This window comes from Podarcis melisellensis (assembly GCF_964234715.1).
Source record: "Podarcis melisellensis genome assembly, chromosome: 3".
NCBI lineage: Eukaryota > Metazoa > Chordata > Lepidosauria > Squamata > Lacertidae > Podarcis > Podarcis melisellensis.
Window position 1 is genome coordinate 23,291,734 of NC_138530.1, and position 19,821 is coordinate 23,311,554.

General features: G+C 43.6%; 1 protein-coding gene and 1 long non-coding RNA gene across 3 annotated transcripts in view; one reads left to right on the top strand and one right to left on the bottom strand.

The window, feature by feature from the left end:
* The window catches only part of LOC309366030, a 115,198-nt gene that overhangs the window by 71,927 nt on the left and 23,450 nt on the right, over positions 1-19,821 (bottom strand). The window lies entirely within an intron of this gene.
* COX7A2L (cytochrome c oxidase subunit 7A2 like) lies at positions 12-10,782 on the top strand. Of its 2 annotated transcripts, XM_081904496.1 has the most exons (4): positions 77-202; positions 5,805-5,937; positions 7,235-7,369; positions 9,849-10,782. In XM_081904496.1, the coding sequence occupies exons 2-4, from the start codon at positions 5,908-5,910 to the stop codon at positions 9,990-9,992; spliced, it is 309 nt and encodes a 102-aa protein (XP_081760622.1). In that variant the 5' UTR covers positions 77-202; positions 5,805-5,907; the 3' UTR covers positions 9,993-10,782. The 2 variants fall into 2 exon arrangements, with proteins under 2 accessions (XP_081760621.1, XP_081760622.1); XM_081904495.1 differs by lacking the exon at positions 5,805-5,937 and having other exon boundaries at positions 12-202.

A 19,821-nucleotide genomic window follows, 5' to 3' on the forward strand; every position in this document is an offset into this window, starting at 1 on the left:
GCACAGGAGGTCCTTTTTCGCCCACCCCTTCCTCTTGGCGGGCAGCACTGCGGGCAGCTGCCGGCTCGTAAGGCTGGGGAAGCGGAGCTGCGCGCGTGGCGGAGCGAGGCAGCTGTCCCCGGGCGCCGGGATGTATTACAAGTTCAGCGGCTTCACGCAGAGGCTGGTGGGGGCCGGCGCTTCCGCCGCCTACGCCCCGCAGGTAACGGAGGCAGCCGCGCTCTCGGGCCGCCGGGAGCTTGACCTTCACAGCTGCGCTTCACGTAGAGGAGAGACTTCCCTACGGGGCCCCATGAGGTCCAGTTCTCGCAATGACCTAAAGAGAGAACTCTCTCTAACCCTCCACAGTGGGGAAGCCCAGCCAGATGGGAGGGGTATAAATTTATTATTATTATTATTATTATTATTATTATTAATTATTACTATTATTCATTGAGGAGCGGGGAAGGCGGAATGGAGAAGCAGGCTTCATGTATTCCACGTGCTTCTGTGGCTGCCCACCAGGTGTTCCCTGGGGTGGCTTGCAAGGAAGCGTTGCAGCAGAGAATATTTGAAATATAAAATGGATGGTGTCATAAATAAATAAATAAATAAATCCTGCCCATTGTCTGGGTCTCCCCAGCCAGTCTGGCGGCTTCCAATAGAATATTAAAATACAATAGTCAGTTAAACATTAAAAGCTTCCCTAAACAGGGCTGCCTTCTGATGTCATCTAAAAGTCTGGTAGTTGTTTTTCTCTTTGACATCTGGTGGGAGGGAGTTCCACAGGGCGGGTGCCACTACTGAGAAGGCCCTCTGCCTGGTTCTCTGTAACCTCCCTTCTTGCAGTGAGGGAACTGCCAGAAGGCCCTCGGCGCTGGACCTCAGTGTCTGGGCAGAACAATGGGGGTGGATACGCTCCGTCAGGTATACTGGACTGAGGCCGTTTAGGGCTTTAAAGGTCAGCACCAACTCTTTGACTTGTGCTCGGAAATGTACTGGGAGCCAGTGTAGGTCTTTCAAGGCTGGTCTCGGCGGCTGCTTCCAGTCACTAGTCTAGCTGCCACATTCTGGATTAGTTGTACTTTCCGGGTCACCTTCAAAGGTAGTGTCACATAGAGCGCATTGCAGTAGTCCAAGCGAGAGATAACTAGAGCATGCACCACTCTGGCGAGACAGTCTGCAGGCAGATAGGGTCTCAGCCTGCATACCAGATGGAGCTGGTAAACAGCTGCCCTGGACACAGAATTGACCTGCACCTCCATGGACAGCTGCGAGTCCAGAATGACTCCCAGGCTGTGCACCTGGTCCTTCAGGGGCACAGTTACCCCATTCAGGACCAGGGAGTCCTCCACACCTGCCCGCCTCCTGTCCCCCCAAAAGAGTACTTCTGTCTTGTCAGGATTCAGCCTCAATCTGCTAGCTGCCATCCATCCTTCAACCACCTCCAGACACTCACACAGGACCTTCACCGGTTCTGATTTGAAAGATAATTTACTGAATTTCTATACTGCCCTATACCTGGGGGTCTCAGGGTGGTTCATAGAATAAAATCAAGATATAAAACCACAAAATACCTAATAAAAATAAAAACAGCAACTCAATACCCCCCCCAAAACCCACACACATTTTAAAAGGGCATAGGTTGTATATCGGATCAACCAAATGCTTGGTTAAAGAGGAACATTTTTGCCTGGCGCCTACAGATGCATAATGAAGGTGCCAGGCAAACTTCCCTGGGGAGAGTATTCGAAATATAGTAGTTGTTGGCAATAAGCGTAGCAGAGTATTTATAATAGTTGCTGTCAATAAGCGTTGCAGCAGGGTATTTGAAATATAATAGTAGTTACCAATAAGCGTTGCAGCAGAGTATTTGAAATATAATAGTAGTTGTCAATGAGCGTTGCAGCAGAGTATTTGAAATACAATAGTTGTTGTCAATAAGCGTTGCGGCAGAGTATTTGAAATATAATAGTAGTTACCAATAAGCGTTGCAGCAGAGTATTTGAAATATAATAGTAGTTGTCAATGAGCGTTGCAGCAGAGTATTTGAAATACAATAGTTGTTGTCAATAAGCGTTGCGGCAGAGTATTTTAAATACAATAGTTGTTGTCAATAAGCGTCACAGCAGAGTATTTGAAATATGTATAATAGCTGTTGTCAATAAGCGTTGTAGCAGAGTATTTGAAATATAATAGTTGTTGTTGCTCTTTGTACCCTGCCCATGTGACTGGGTTGCCCCAGCCACCCTGCGCGGCTTCCAAGATGCACAAAATCATAATAAAACATTACACATTAAAAGGCTTCCCTGTACAGAGAATGCAGTATATGGTAAATGAAACGAACAGTGAGCAATAAAAATCGGGAGAAATTAGTTGGGGCGGGGGGCATGACCCATTGCAACAAAAGCAGAGGTTGCATCCACACCACACCTTTGGAAGCACGTTTTCACCACCTGGACAGCTCTGAATAATTGTAGAAGCTGTAGTTTACTCTCCACAGAGCTGCAGTTCCCAGCACCCTTTAGTGAACTACGGGAGGCTTTTAAGCAGAGGTTGGATGGCCGCCTGTCGTGGGTGCTGTTGTTGAGATTCATGCATTACAGGAAGTTGGATTATATGACCTTGGGGACTCTTTCAACTCCACTGTTCTATGATTCTATAGTATTTCCCAGGATTCTTGGGAGGAAGTCAAATACAGTACTTTAAATGCAAGGGGCGGGGAGGTGGAGGAATGCATCAAGCAATTTATAGCCTGGATTTAAATTGCAGTGTCCACTGATGTTTGGGCTGTTTTTGACCTATAGAGCCTTTTATGGCCTGAGTCCTGGATTCCTAAGGAACCTGCTCTACCAGAAATCAGACAGTGAACTTGCTGCAGTCACACAATCAGGCTCTTCCCTGCCTACCCTCACAGGGAGAGGCTGGAGGAATGACAGGGGGACATGTGGCTCTTTCTTGGGTAGTTCCTCCGCTTTGGAACAACCTGTCTTTAGATATGAGAAGTCACTTACCTCCGCAGTTTCCCCCTAAAGGCTAGTCGATTCAGCGAGCATTTTTATTTGTCTTTTGTCCACTTTTCTAATAATTGTTTTAACTTGCTTTTTGTTTTACAACTTTATCTTTTAAAATAAAATGGGGCTCACTACTTCATACATTTAGAAAACATGTTGCAGAGCGCTATTATTTAATGCCTGTGTCTCAGAAGCCTGAGTAGCTTCAATTAGAAGTATGGCATTTGGTGTCGGCGTTTCAGGCATCTCCTGGGTCTTTTTTATGCTGACAGGCCTGTTCCGCTGTTCAAACTTATTAGATGAGCCAGTCATTTTAATGATTTTTTTTGGTGTTCCTTTTATGATGTTTTATGTGTTGACAGCACAATTTATTCATTATTTTGTAGTGGGGCGGCCTGTAAATACTTTAACCCATCAATTAATTAACGCAGCCTGAAATATTTTAGACGAGTAGTTCATATTACAAAGTGACATTCAGCCCCCTTGATTGCCTAGACTACAGTACACTAACCTCTATACAGCTCCCTTTCTCTCGTCTCCTTGCTAGCAGTCCACATGCCTCTGTTACCCTTTTCTCCTCACTTTCCTTTCCACCGACAGCGATTGTGCTCCTCTTATTTTAAATATCTTGTTTCTCAGGTATCCCAGCCTTCTAGTTACTCTTATCTCCTGGACTCACTTCCTACTTGTCCTCTTTCTTGCCCTATATCCTCTGCACTCTCCCTACCTATTGCTGCCAACACAGCACATCCCTTTTGCTAAGCCATGGGTTTTCTCCCATCCAAAATGGCTGCTTACTTCCCTTGTAGAAAAACCATTGTTCATCAATGTTCTATTCCTCTTCACCAAACAGAATATCTATGGTCATTCCTTGATACCATGGCATATTTCAAAATGGCCAGATGGGGATCACACTGTGTGCATATCGGAAAGATACCTCTCAGCTGTAGCTTAGAATAGGCTATATTTCTCAATACAGGTTTTTTTGTATTTTATGAATACATTCACAGATATGCAGAATAGCAGTGGGGTCTGTCTTTGGATAGATTTCTGATGCATTCCATAGAGCTGAGTGAGTTCCCTAATGCATGCTTTTTAAAAGCAAATATAAATAGTTTTACATAAAGTTAACCTGACAAGTGAACATTATTTTCCGAAAATGTATGTGATTGGCAGACAGTTTGATAGATGAACAAACAAAAACTAATTAGTAGACATTCATTTCAATCATGTACTTATTAGCCTTGTTAAAATGCAAATTTAATGTCAAGCATATTGTGTTCACACTCACTGTCTGGAATAATAAAGTAGGGAATCTGTATGTAGGTAATTGTTGGCTGTGCTGCACAGCCTTTTTTACTTGAGTGTAGCTCTGTTAAATGCCTGCATGTAAGAAGTAAAGCATTCCAGAATTAGCTGCGTTTTGGTTCTTCATCAGCAATGCTTGAATGCCTAAATGAACACACACTGCATTGTGAAGGTGGCACGCTCATCTCTTAATTGACTTTCTTTTTAAACGGGTGTTCACGAATGCATTCAAAACTCGAGGGGAAGAAAGACTAAATGAATGACTTGTTATGAATGTAACTCCTATTCCTCTTGGTATTGAGGGGTCAGCTCCCACATCTGTTCAGCTGACTAGACTGAGGCTGCAATCCTATACACTCACAACCTGAAACTAAGCCTGATTGAACAATGGCTCTTATCCATGATGGCTCCATTGTTAGAGGCAGTATGACTCTAAATCCCAGTTGCAAGGAATCATAAGAGGGCACAATACTGCTTCACTTAGGTCTTGTTTGTGGTCTTCCCGGTTAGTATCTAGTTGGCTCTCCATGGGAACAGGATGCTAGACTAGGTGAGCCACTTGCCTGATCCAGCAGGGCTCATCTTATGTTATTCCTTACGTTCTAACATAGTGGGACTGACTTGCAAGGGGTTATACTGGAAAGACCAGGGAAGGACAGTGGGAGAAGAGTAGCATTCAGCCACCCTCCAGCTTTGCAGTGTTCCCTACTGTGAAGCTACCCCACTTTTGCTCTTCCTCACTTGTTGCTGCCTCTTTTCTTCTTGTTGTAAGAACCCAGAAAATGTGTACAGAAGCAGTAAGCAATGGCTGTTTGCCCTTCCCTATTCATGGACATTGGTAGACACCATGAGGAAGGCTGGCCTGAGGTCTTCGTGTTGGAATGTTGTTGTTTTGAGAAAGCAATACATCTCCAATAGCACATATTTTTTGCCATTAATTTGAGAGTAGTTTGCTGCTTTTTCAAGTGAATTAAAATAGTTACGAATTTCCAGAGCCCATTCCTAGCCAGAGGCCTGCTTCCCAAAGAAGATGATTTGGGTCATTTACCAAATTTTATTTCATTTATACACTACTCTTTCTGGAAAAAGCTCTGGGCAGCATGCATTGCTTCACCCAACTCCATCTGACAACAGCCCTCTGAGCTAGGTTATTTATTTATTTTTAATTTGGTTTTGCAAATGTAAATTGGTTACAATACCAAATACATAACCATAGAATGAGATAACTCTGAATCCCGAGACCTCCCCCATGGGTCCTATTGTTATCGTTTCTGACTGCATATCATTTCATAATTATGGTTTGTATCTATCCATATTGTCCGTAGTATTTGTTACATTACAAGTAGGATTAAAATCCTGCTAATGTTTTCATCTGCTCACAGTGGTCTCCTAAATAGATTATAAACTTTCCCCATTCTTTTTTGAATTTCTTTTCTTCTTGGTCTCTGAGTTTAGCCATTTCAGCATAGTCTAACAGCTTGATTTGTCATATTTCTCTGGTAGCGATTACCTCTGAGCTAGGTTATGGCAGGAGAGAGTGTGGCTGTCCCAAAGTCACTCGCTAAGCTTCATGGTTTGCTGGAGATTTGAGCCATGATCTCTCCACATGCTGTCTGGGGCTGATGAGAGTTGGAATGTAAGAGCCCTGCTGGATCAAGCTGAAGGCCCATCTACTCCATCATGCTGTTCTTGCATTGTCCTGCCAGATGCCCAGGGAAAGCCTGCAAGCAAGACCTGAGTGCAATAGCACTCTCCCTTACTTGTGATTCCAGTAACTGATATTCAGAGGCACATTGCCTCCTAACAGTGGAGGGAGAACATAGCCCCCATGGCTAGTAGAGAGCACCTCATTGGCTACCCTTGGTCGAGAAACATTTGCTTCTACATCTGGAAGAGGCAGACTTTGCCAGTCTAATTTTGTTTTCTTGCTGCTTTGGGTTGGCAGATTCTTTTTAATATGTCCTGGTGACTTCATTTGGAAAATTTTAAGAAAAAAGACTTGATTCAGCTTGTATTGTGAAGCAGAAAGGGCAATTTATTGATTTAAAACATTTATAACTTGCCTTTTCAATGCGTGAAGATGCTTCTAACAAAGCGTCCACTAATGCAATAAAACTAAAGTCCCATAAAGTCACTAAACTCTGCATCCTATGGCGGTAGCATTTTACAAGCGGAAATGCCTACTTAAACGTCTTGCAGCAGAGGAAGGTTTTGCCTGCTCCCTGGATTGCTGCAAAACATTAGAGCTGTAGACCATTTTGTCACAGTTCTTCCACAACTGTGGGGCACTCTCCTATCCCACGTGTCCTCCCCTTATGTGATATGGGGCACACAGTGGACTACCCCCACTCTGCAGAATATAAACAGGGGAGCTTGTGTGGGAAAGGCTGTCTCTGAGCTATATGGGTTCCTACCAGACCTTGGAAGAAATGCTTAAAGGTAAAATCCAGCACTTGGTCCCAGAAATGAATTGGCCACCATTCTAATGGTTGCAAAACGGAATCTATTTTTGAAATACACAGGTCCATGCTGCAACAGCCTACAGTTAATGCAATTCAAAAGAAGTATCAAGGGAGGGAGGGACGGAACAAATAAATTCAGGTTCTCACCATTTAATTCTGAGGGCAGAGAAGTCAGTGGTACTTGAACCCAACTGAGCTGATGGAGGAGATTCTGTTTTCTCCTCTTTCCCTTTATAGCAGGCACATGACTTGCCATTTGCAGGCAAACTTCCAGACTGTAAATATGCTCTTGACCGTAATTCTCCAAGTGTCTCTTCTGGATGGTCCTGTGGAGTACAGTGTTCAAGGTTAAGCCAGAGACGCTCTTGCTTTGTAGTCTCTTACTGTCTGGTCACTTGTTTATATAGCTGATAATGTATCTGGTAACTGTGCTCACTGCAAACAAAGTTTTAATCATCTCATTTTATGCAGGGATTCAAGCCAGTTGTATCTACAGAGTCACCAACTCTAATATTTGCAACGCCAACTAAAATTGCCTCAGAAGGACCGTCCACCATCGAGTATCTTGGTAAAAACCGGGTACCGGAGCTGCAGAAGTTTTTTCAGGTGGGAAGAAACAATATTCAGTCAATAATCTTAGTTGAATTTGTGTCTGATCGCTGGGGATGCTGAATGCTTGAGGCTTGCAGAAGTGTAGATAAAGTGCTGCTAATATCTCTGTTTCTGTGTTTACATTAGAGGTCAACAGTATTTTAAAAAGAACTTGAAACAAATTTTACAGCAGGCTAAATGTAAGTTCAGCGCTAGGTGCACTCTGCATGATTTTTGCCTCCTCCTCACCTCTCTCTCTCCCTCTCCTGTTCTCTTTCCCCTTGCCCAATCTTCAACCATGCCGTATCTGAAAATTATCCTGTTTGTCCTTTGGCAGGAACAAAGACCAAGTGTGGGATTCAGCTAATGATTTCTGTCCATGGAAGCCCTGGGTGAGGGCTTCCGCTTGTGTATTGGGGCTTTGGCTTCTTCTCTTCTCCTTTGCATGCCTCCCCCCAAAAACTGGCTTGGGAGAGACCCCAGAACAGCATATGGGAAGAGGAGAGTGGGAATTGTTCTGTCTGGCAGGCCAAAATGCTTGCTGTGACAGAACAGCCACCTTGGTGCAACGTTGAATTCCTCCCTGAGAGGGTAAAGACTGGAACCTGGGAAAAGACATAGAGATCTGAAGGGGGCACACAGGCTTGTACACAAGTAGTGATAACTGTGGAGATTATGGAGAAAAGGAGCTGTTGAGAACATTTAAGAATCATCCCCTAAAACTTGGCAGCCCATTTTTTGCTTTTGAGTCCTCTCGGCAATGTCAGTATGTTGCTGCACAATATATTTCTCTCTGCACTACTCATGCATCTATGGTGGCAGTTCTCAAAATTTTGGACCAGATTCCAGTTTCTACTTTTAAGAAAGAGCATTGTACATGCAGAGTTCTGCTTGCAAGTTACATATTCCACTTCTATAACAGCAGCATTTCGGACAACATCTGCTGATACGAATAAACTCAGCACTAATCTTTTTTTTGCTTCTCCAGTCTGTTGCAGATGCTTGCCATATTCAGGTCAGTCTTGCCCATGGGCAGTTGCATAGTCAGGTTAAAACTCAACAGTTAAACATTGCTATTAACGTTATGCAACTACTAATAAATGCAGTGGGTTTAGCAGTTGAGATCAGAGTAAACCACTGGAGCACCTTGCATGGAATATGCAAAACTCCCTTGTTCTGATGGGATAACAGCTCTTTAAGAAGCTCACTTTTTCTCGCATTCTGTTTTCATTCGGAAAACGCTCCCACTCTTAATTGGTGTTATTTCCTTTTCTCTTGAAACCTCACAACTCGCAAGTTAGCGATGCTTTGCCAGGAAGCATCTTGTGTGATTAGCCACTTAAAGGAATATTCTGCCATATTCTTTTATACTGTGTGTAAGTGAATAGTGCAGATGTGATGTGGAAGTCATGTAACGATCCTCATCCGTGCAAGCCCTATGTGTGGGCTTCTGTTTGTGCTATGTGGCTTTTCTTTTTATCCATCTCCTCCCTCTGTGCGCCCCCAAAATTGGCTCTAGGTGGAGGTTGGGAGAATCCCTAGAACAATCCTTGGGGAGAGGGGGATCGTTCCATCTGGCAATCTGATATGTCTGCTCACATGGAATGTTTGTAGTAGTGTGACATTGAGTCCCTCCCTTAGTTTCCCTTTCCCCTCCCATAAAGTCTGGATGTGGTGAACTTCCCTGTGATTTCACAACGCTGTGCTCCCTGATAGGCTACCAATGACAGGAAACATGAAATGTCACAGTGTCAGAAACCTAAGAAGTTGCCATTTAACAACTCAGACTCTGCGTCCATCTGTTCCAGCATCACCTTCTGCAGTGGGCAGAGGCTTTCCAGGGTTTCAGGCAGAGGTCTTTCCCATCATCCATTACTTGACTCTTTTGGCTAGAGATGCCAGTTACTGAACCCGGGGTTTCCTGCCTGCAGCTGTTTGCTCTGTGGCTGAGCTGTGGTCCCTCTCTGATGTCAAGACAGGAGGACCAAGTGTTAAGAAAGGAGAGGAAGGACCTGCATATGCAGCTGCTTAAATATTGAGCACAGCCCATAGAAGTCAGATCTGTTTCCCTCCACCTGCCATTCATGCCACAACTGAGCTGCATGTACCTGCCCTGTGACACAGGCTAATATATGTAGTTAACGTTCATGGACCTCTTCTAAAGGTTCCCAGGGCTTTAGAAATTATTGTGGAACACATTTGCTGGGCTATGTGTGGATGGATCCCTTAAACTGGATGGAGTTGGGTGGGCTGCACTTAATTATCGAGAACCTGTATAAATAATACAAATATGCATATTTGCTTTGAGTAATCTCTCATTGCTTTCATGAGAAAGGTCAGGAACTTACGCAGGTCACCAAAGCCATAGTCTGTGCTCGCTGCTATCTGCTATCTTGGTTTAGCTTTCATTCACATTTTGTACAAATAGACTTTAGCTTGGAGGATGGTAATGTACATGCTTTTATTAATTCTTATGTATATATTTTATCACCAGAAGCCCGATGGTTTGCCAGTGCACCTGAAACGGGGCCTTCCTGATCAGCTTCTTTACCGGACCACGATGGCACTAACAATAGGAGGGACCATCTACTGTCTGATAGCGCTCTACATGGCAGCCAACCCAAAAAAGATGAATTGAATGATCCCTGATTAATAGAGACTAATGACTATCCACTGGAAGGAAGACTTGCACTTAACCTTCTGCCATTACACTTCAATCATGTGATTGTACGTTGCAAATTCTAGAGATTTGATTTGGGGTTTAAGAAAAGTTCGGGAAATGGTGACCTTCTAACGCTTACGAGAAGAAGAGCAAAATTAATACCAGAAGTTGAGAAGAAAGCCATTATCTCCTGTGTAGTTTTGCAGATTAGTCTTCACACCCTTGACTTGAAAATAAGAGGGGTCATGCAGCAGGCATTCCTGACAGTAGGGCAGGCTAAGTTGACAGTGCAAACTAGAAATGAAGTTGTTACGTTGATTGATGACCTCGTTTTAGGGACAAGGGCATTTGGAAATCTTGTTGAAAGTGCATTTGACTTGCAGAAGAAAGGTTTATGGACTGAACTTCTAGGCTGATTCAAAATGGCAACCTGAAATGATTTGGCTTGATAATTCTCACTGGAATTTACCATTTAGGCCCCTTCTCAAATTATGATACGAGCCTGACTGTGATTTCTGTGGAGTTGTTTCAGCAGGGCTATGTTGTTTTGATTAGCTCCTGACATATTCTTCTGATGATCTGTAAACTTCATTCCATTTCTGTGACCCATCTCTTGGAAGCGGAGCGTTGCATTCAAAGACAGGTTCTGTGTAGAAACACTTGACTCCACCATGGTTCCCCCCTCCCACTCCCCCATCTCTCTAAAATAAAATTCTATTTGTTTTAACCCTGGAATAAATACAGCAGTACAAATGCTGCACTTCTATCTGATGTGTCTGTTTTATGGGTAATATGGAATAAGATTTACTGTTGTTTTTTGTTTCAGCAGTGGTACAAAGCCAGTGAACTACTTTGAACATAACAAACACAAATTTATGACTGAGTGAAGTGCACATATCTTCTGGATTAAAATCTGACACACTGCACTCTCTTATACCCCCAAGAGTTTTGTTTTTGAACTAGCTTCTCTGGGTTCACTGCTACCTGGGTTTCTGCAAATGGCACCGATTGCCACATGTCCCCTTATTGGAAGGAGGCAAGGTTACCTCTCTGGAAAGTGACGGGAGAGATTAATTGTACAACATAATGCTGGGTAGTTCTTTGGCACTAGGTAGTTCCGTGAACGCTTTGCCTCAACAGTAGTATGATCATACAAAATGAGGTCGGGGATGTACAAATGAATCTGCCTTATATGGACTCAGATCACTGATCCTTCCAATCCAGTACTGCCTGCTTTGATTGGTTGCAGATATCCATGGTCTTTCCTGTTCATGTTACCTAGTTATGAGACAAGGAGGTTTTAATCTGGTACCTCATCTAATGTACAAAAGTCTCAGACTCACCTATCACTTTCTGCTCACAGGAGCCCTTTAGTTAGCTTTGAAATTTATTTCTGTAGCATGATTGTAGTATGATATGAGCACAATTCAAAGTGTTGGTGCTGACCTTTAAAGCCCTAAACAGCCTTGGTCCAGTATACCTGAAGGAGCGTCTCCATCCCCATCATTCTACCCGGACACTGAGGTCCAGCACCAAGGGCCTTCTGGCAGTTCCCTCACTGCGAAAAGCCAAGTTACAAGAACCAGGCAGAGGGCCTTCTTGGTAGTGGCGCTCACCCTGTGGAATGCCCTCCCACCAGATGTCAAAGAGAACAATTACCACCAGACTTTTAGAAGACATCTGAAGGCTGCCCTGTTTAGGGAAGCTTTTAATGTTCGATGCATTACTGTAATTTAATATTTTGTTGGAAGCAGCCCAAATATTAAACAAAATTTAATATTTTGCTGGGGAAGCCCAGCCAGATACGAAGGATATAAATAAATTTATTATTATTATTATTATTATTGATGTCCCGTCCCTCCCAGCACAACACCACCTTCCCAAAAGCTGGTTAAAGGAGATGCTGGGTTTTGGGAAGAAGGCATGAGACTCTGGCAGGGTCCCAGGCTCCTCCCATCTCCTTCCCAATGTTGAGCAAGTGCTAACTAGGCTTTGGGAAGGAGGAGAAGGAAGACTCCAGGATCCTGTCAGAGCCCTCCCTTCTTCCCAAAGCCCAGCGCTTACTCTATATAATTGTAATATCCAGTTTATTAAGATCGGCATGGCTTATCATCCTATGCGTAGTAGTTTCCTAGGTAGGAGAAATGTCTGTTGAATTCCCTGGCTGCATAAGATCAGCTTGCTAAATACATAAAGGTAAAGGTAAAGGTACCCCTGCCCGTACGGGCCAGTCTTGCCAGACTCTGGGGTTGTGCGCCCATCTCACTTAAGAGGCCAGGGGCCAGCGCTGTCTGGAGACACTTCCGGGTCACGTGGCCAGTGTGACATCGCTGCTCTGGCGAGCCAGAGCCGCACACGGAAACGCCGTTTATCTTCCCGCTGGTAAGCGGTCCCTATTTATCTACTTGCACCCGGAGGTGCTTTCGAACTGCTAGGTTGGCAGGCGCTGGGACCGAGCAGCGGGAGCGCACCCCGCCGCGGGGATTCGAACCGCCGACCTTTCGATCGGCAAGTCCTAGGCGCTGAGGCTTTAACCCACAGCGCCACCTGCGTCCCAAATACATAGAGCTCTGCAAATGATCAGGTGCTCAAGAAGCTGTAACACTGGCGGAAAGGGGGAGGGCATCCCCCCTCCCACTCCAGTGCATGGATGCAACCCAAACCCCAACTATTTTTGTAATAGCAGCTATTGGCAATGCTCTCCCAGGACTTTCCCACCTTGTCTACGTAACACAGCTGTGCAAGGCAGGGGGCATTTTGGAGACAACAGAGTCAAGGGATGGAGAAACAACTGTCAAAAGACTACACTTGCTCATGACTAGTGCCTTGATGTAGTATTTGCTGTGCCTCACCAGTGCAGTAAGTAGACTATATAATCTGAAAGGCTAAAAAACGATAACCGTAACAGCAACCCTCCACATTTGAACTCCCGAATTCTATTTTGTCCTACAGTTGCATGCTGGTTTTAAATATTTTAAAGCTCGCTCTGGCATCAATTAATTTCCACATTTAGTGCCAATGCCCCAGTTGTGTGCTCTGTTGGGAAGCCGAACATTTAGTTTAACAGGGAGATGGTGCTTCCTTAAAGGAAATTACTGCTCCACAATGTCATGATAGTAAAATGTTGTTAAGTATTCATGAGATCTGTTGCTCTGTGTTTTCTTTGACTCATACATGCTTATTGCAGCAGTTAGAAATGTATTGATGCTACTTTTTCTTTCCTGCAAAGAAAGTTGAAGCAGAGTGACCCAGGTGCTAATTCTTTACTGCTGTACCATAAAGATTTAGTAAGAATATGTAGTCAAAGATTAGTTCAAAGTAGTATGTAAAAATAAAACCCTACTACCCTGGAATTTTCTAACGATGGTGCTCAGAGCAGCTTGCATTATTTAAAAACATCACACACACACACACACACAACCAGCCAAGTAATAAACAATAGCAGAAGATTAAAGCCAGCTAAATCATGGCTAGTCAATGTGGACAATGTCTTCAGATGCTGGATTCAGCCTCAGCCAGGATGACCCTTGGTCAGGGATGATGGGAGCCCAAAAACATCTGGAAGGCACCACATTGGCTACCCCTAAACTAAACTATCAGGGTCTATCATTAAAACCAAACTATGCAATCTGAAACTTAACTAGATGATAATGATGATGATGGTGATGAATAAACTAATAATAAATTTAGCAGTGAAGGATAAGTTATGAGGGAGTTAAATGGGCCTCCTCTGGAAGGAAGTTCTCCAGTAAGGGTCATGTTACCAAGAAGCTTATCTCATGCGTCCCAACCAATTGAGCTTCCGCCACAGTCAAAACACACAGATTTTAGGGAGTGTACATGGTGACATAGGAGGCAATGGTCCTTTAGGTAGCCTGGGCCCAAGTCTCCGTTTTGGAATGCTCAAAGCCTGTTCACATTATCTCAGTAGGCCTCCCCAGGACTAATGCTTATTTCTCCAGGTGGGGTGGCCAAGCCTGAGAGACCAGGAACTAAATCAAGGGCTTCCTGGTCCACAAGTCTCAGTCAGTGGGTTGAAGGAGAGGGAAGAGTTCCCTCAAACGCTTGACTGCACAAGCATCCGGCTTCACACCACAACTGTTCCTTGCAGTCTTGCCTACTGCATAAAGCCTCCTGTGGCAAGAGCACCAGAAATAAAGGTAATTTTGAATTGGTAGCAGCTGCCTAAAAGGACAGCGTGTCAAAGATACAGAGGCCCATTTTCAAATAATATGACGCCAAACTTTTGAATTGATCGCAGTTGTTCCCATTTGATTTGTTCCTATAAAGCACTAGAACATCAGAGGCTGCCTGATGTATTAATAAACTTCTCAGGTTTTCAGAGCTACCATTATTAAACTGTTAAAGAAGAAACTCCCTCCCCCATATATATAAAAAAGCATACTGCCACGTCTAACTATTAAAGCAAATTAGAAAGTTTTAATTCCTTGACCTCTTCCTGTTCTAGCATGTGTAATGAATTTTCAGATGCAGGGGAGACGAGTCTCGCTTTCCCTTGTTGGTGACCCGTGATTTCTGCTTCAGTCAGCACGTGATGCATTTCTTATTGAATTTTTAAGCCTGGCTGAAAGAGCTTCATTTGAATTTCAGAAATACCTGATGTTAATTTAACACAAATTACATTGACACCAGCAGATACGTTGATGGGAACAGTTTGTAGTTCAAAAGACAGGGAGAGAGAGAAATAAGTTTGATGAATACCCAAAGGCTATGTGAAATGCAGTCTGTCTGGAATGGAGAAGTAGGGCATAAGGAGAAAATGCAATTGAAAAAGAAGATGGCACCGGTGGTAACTCGTGTCCACTAGACCTGGTTGAACAGCTTGGAGGTCACGAGGGCATGGCCAATGAAAGGTGAAAGGGGCGTGGCCAAGTTACTTTGGTTTTCTCTCCATGCTTCTCCTTTGCAAAGCTATGGTGGGCAATTTAAGTGTTGCTGTTATAGAAATAGCACCAACTAAACTGAAAAGTGCCCTACTTTGGTTCAGAAGGGGTCCCCCTTGTCACAATTGTCTGTGTGGGTTAATGCCCAAGAAGCTGTATGTTACTCAGAAGTAAGCCCCACTGAATTCCATGGGGATTGCTCCCTAAGTATGTACAGGACTGCAGCCTAAACTGGTTAAAGGTGTCACCCAGGACTGTTAACAAGGGACCTCCACAAATTTCTACATCTGTGGGAAAAGATTATTTTCCCTCCTCCAGCTTAATCACTTCTACATCTTTTTTCCAGAATGTGGAATAAGGTGGAGGGATATTAAGTGGATTAGGACTTGGGAGACTAGCTGTGAAACTCACTGTGTGACCTTGGGCCAGTCACTGTCTTTCAGCCTAAACTGCCTCACAGAGTTGAGTCTTGAGTTCCTCTCAGGCTGCAGGGACACATTTTGGCCTTCTCTCTTGGTCCATTTGTTCCTCCAGTCTGTCCACTTGTAGGCAGAATTATATATTATTATGTGAAACAGTTGGAACAGCATGGCTGCATCCACACAGCAGTTTATTCAATTTCCCCCAACATTTCTCTAATTGTTAATTTCCACATTATAGTTCAGCATTCACCCATTGTAAAAGCCACTCATGGAATACAGGGCATGTTTACCACTCATTTCTGTGTTCTTTGATTCCAGGAAAAAATCTCTTTGCAGCCCCCTCACACGGAAAATTGTGGGAGTGAAGTGATGGAATTTGGGGACAGTTCTATCCTGCTGTTTTCATGGGGGAGCAGAAACATGCCTTTGTGGAAAGGGTGGAGGAGTAGTGGCATTTTTCAATGACATTTGTTGTTCTGTTACACTACGTCCATTGGCGTGAATAGTGTGACCTGCTGGTATATATGTCAGAAAGCCACAGTTCCATAACCGAACAGGTACTGCAGTGTGGAAAGAACATTAGGCAGTGGGACAGAAGCACTAGCATTATAATCATGAAAACCAACACAATGCCCCCCCATCTGAATGTACTCTAAGTTCTATATGTGTTAATGGTGAATGTATTCCCATAGTTGAACATTGCTTTAATGTACTTCCAGATGGTGTGGGCTCAAAATGCCAACCTGTATTTTCTCTCTGCTTAATCTGGATTTTTCCTTTCCAAGGGCAGAATCTGGGAATTATAAACCAAATCAAAACCGTTGCCAAAAGCCCATTTGCAATAACTCAATAACCTATTTGCAATATTCACCTCCCCATTGGGAGGCACCCTTCATATTTGCAATAGATCTATTCTTCCATTTCAGCCTGTTCCAGTCCTTGATGGTTTATTCTAGGTTTCTTATCCAGCCAGTAGAATGAATGACTCTCTGGGCTTAAGAACCACCGAGTGCTCTTGCTGGATTCATGAATAGCACATTCGGCTGAGGTCTGAGCCAATTCGGGCATATTCGTGAATAACTGCTCAGCTTTGTTCACAAACAATTACAACCGTCAGTCAAAGTCCAGATTTCTGCAGCTACTTTGGTTGTGTTGTTATAGTTTCCATTTCATGCAGTTACTTGCTTTTAACAGAACACCATTAGCAGCATGTTAACAGGAGGGAACTGGAGGCACAGCTAGGTTTAGTGGTTTTCTCAGAGAGGTCAGAGAGTTTGGTGGCAAAACCCATGAAATAAATAATGGTACCGACATGAAGGGAGCCAATTAATGAAAAATAGTGTGGCCAAAGGGGAAAGTTTTAAGACTTTCCTGTACTTTGCCTAATTATAGATGCGGGAATGGTTGTTCAAACTGGAGATAAATTTAGAATAGTGAGGCGTACAAAATCCAGTGATTTATGCCCCCCACCCGAAAGGAATACCTGCTAAGTGGAAAGAAACTGCTACATGCTGACTAGGAAATAGATTTGTGAGTTAAGTTCAGAGAATCCCAGACAGCTTCTCCTTAAGGCACAGTGTGACAGAGCAAATGAAAGAAGCATTTGTCCAATCTTACATTCCGTTCACCCTATTTCTGTATCAGTTTACAGTTTCCTTGCAAACAAAATTTTGTCAGCATTCCCTAATGGGAGCTTTTATACAATTTGTCTAATACTATCTAATATTTTTGCAAGCAATATCATGCATCTCTGTATGCTATTTTCACTGACACACGCATCTTTATGTACATTTCCCTCTAACAGGTACAATTTTATACAGATTATTTAGCTGGAGTGCTGCATCACAAAATAAGGAAAAGTACCCACTTCAAAAGTATTCTGGTCTCCAAGTTGTCAACCTGTTCAAGAGCAATTGTTGTCTTCCCTGCTACGTGAATTAGAGTTTTAGTCTTGCTTATTTATCCAGGCCCATTAATATGCATTGTGGTTTACATAATTGAAAAGACAGGTCTCTGTTCCATGGAGTTTGCTATCTAAAAATAGAGGAGGAGGAGATACAACCAGGAGAGGGGAAGGGAAGAGGTTTGCTGGGAAGAAGACAAGCCTTTCATCTCATCTTTAAGATATGAGCCATTGTCTATTTTAAAACTTCGTGTCAACCTTATATCAACCATCTCTGAGAAAATGAGGGAAGTAGGAACATTTAAATGTTCTGTGTAATTAAGCTGAATACTCCCAGATGGACGTAATGTCTAGCGAGGGAAGCAGCATCTCTCCCATCAAATCCCATCAGCTGACTGGCAGCAGCATCAAAAGGTTTTATCCAAGGATGCCCACTTTCAATCAAATACATAATTTCCTGTCTTGGTCACAGAAAATTAATGTTCTGAGAGGTTTTTTGGGTTGTATCAAAAAAGATCTGCTTGTAAAGGGAGGTTGGGGCCTAATAATAATAATAATAATAAAAATAATTTTTATTTATACCCAGTCCTCCCCAGCCAAGGCCAGGCTCAGGGCAGCTAACAAGCAATAATAAAAACAAGTGGAATGAATACAACTTAAAAACAAAATCAAAATACAACATTAAAATATTGAAACATTAAAATATTAAAATGTAGCCTCATCGCAGGAAGAGAAAGGAAAAGAAAAAAGAAAGAGGGGGAGGGAATCAAATTGGCTACTAGCCAAAGCCCAGGCAGAACAACTCTGTCTTACAGGCCCTGTGGAAAGAAATCAGATGCTGCAGGGCCCTGGTCTCATGAGACAGAGCGTTCCACCAGGACGGAGCCAGTGTTGAAAAGGCCCTGGCTCTGGTTGAAGCCAATCTAACTTCCTTAGGGCCCGGGACCACTAGGGTGTTGCTATTTATGGACCTTGACGCTCTCTGTGGGGCATACCTGGAGAGGCGGTCCCGTAGGTACGAGGGTCCTAGGTTGTGAAGGGCTGTGAAGAAGCTATAGACATTCTCTTGATGCTGTAATTGCTCCATGAAAAGGAAGTTCTAAGTTTGGCTAAGAGACAGGTTATGAAACAGGAAGTGAGAACATAGAAAGCTGTCTTCCACAGAGTCAGATCATTGGTCCGTCTGCAAAGTTCTTCTCACCTGAGGCTAAAAAGGCTACACTGCGGTATTCTCTAGACTGGCAGAGTTTTGAGCAGCATTTGTTCCCAACCCTACTTGGAGATGATGGGGGTTGTACCTGGGATCTTGTGCATTCAAAGCAGATGCTCTCTACCACTGGGTGACCATCCTTCCCCATCTGTTCAGAGATATTGCTGAGACTGCCTCCCCAGGCACCTCAAAGCAACTAGAGAAGAATAGTAATAAAATGGATTTGTTTTATCAGATTTCTTACCCACCCTTCATCTTAAGGTTCCAGAGTGAGTTACAGCAACTGAACCTACAATTATAAAACCAAATGAATCCATCGCAATGACAAAGTGTGTAGAACCGTTCCAAATGGAATGGAAAAGTATCTATAATGCACAAAGCAATATGTGAAAAACGAAATAATTAAAATTGATGCGCAAGGTAAGTACATCGGTGTACAAAGGTGTGTCCAGCCAACCAGCTCACAGAACCTTGGGATGGAGATATGCAGGTATACTCACATCTGCGGTGTGTGGGGAAGTCTGAGTCGATATTCAAACACCTCTCTTGTTGGACTGGGGAGAGCATGGTTGCCTTTATAGTTTTGTAACTATAGGTTAAGAACTTAATTTGTTCTAGAGGTCCGTTCTTAACCTAAAACTGTTCTTAACCTGAGGTACCACTTTAGCTAATGGGGCCTCCCACTGCCACATGATTTCTGTTCTCATTCTGAAGCAAAGTTCTTAACCCGAGGTACTATTTCTGGGTTAGCGGAGTCTGTAACCTGAAGCGTCTGTAACCTGAGGTACCACTGTACAGATATCCCATGTTGGACCTGGGGAAGCTCTGGCCATCTGGGTGTTGTTGGACTGCAGTTCCCATAATTTATGAATTATTACATTTATATCACCCCCTTCCCCATTTCATCCTCACAACAACCTTGCAGGGGAGGGTAGGTGGAGAGATTGTGACGGGCCATCAGGGAGAATCATGGCTGGGATCTGATCTCCGAGGTCCTAGTCTAACACTGGTCATCATTCTTGGTCATGCTGGCTGGGGCTGATGGGAGTTGGAGTCCAGCAGTGTCTCGAGGGCCACAGATCTCCCACCGCTGTCATAAAGGCATGCCAAGGGAGGTAGCATTCACACCATACATTTGAAGCACATGGTTTCTCCCAAAATAATCCTGTGAACTGCGGGTACTGGGACTTGTAGCTCCATGAGAGGTAAACTATAGTTCCCATGTTTTGGGATGGAGGGGACTGCTTTAAATGTATAGTATTGTATGGATGTGGCTTCAGTTACTCACATTCTCCATTGCTTTCTGCAGCTGTAAAATTGTCCTGCTCCCTCCCACCGACCGTCTTCTAACATGCTCTTTGGCTTC

Excerpts from the sequence above, each read along its gene's own strand:
- COX7A2L (XM_081904495.1), top strand. The coding sequence starts at position 131 with ATGTATTACAAGTTCAGCGGCTTCACGCAGAGGCTGGTGGGGGCCGGC. Across the intron at positions 203-7,234 it reads CCGCCGCCTACGCCCCGCAG|GGATTCAAGCCAGTTGTATC; the intron begins GTAACGGAGGCA and ends CATTTTATGCAG. Across the intron at positions 7,370-9,848 it reads AGCTGCAGAAGTTTTTTCAG|AAGCCCGATGGTTTGCCAGT; the intron begins GTGGGAAGAAAC and ends TTTTATCACCAG.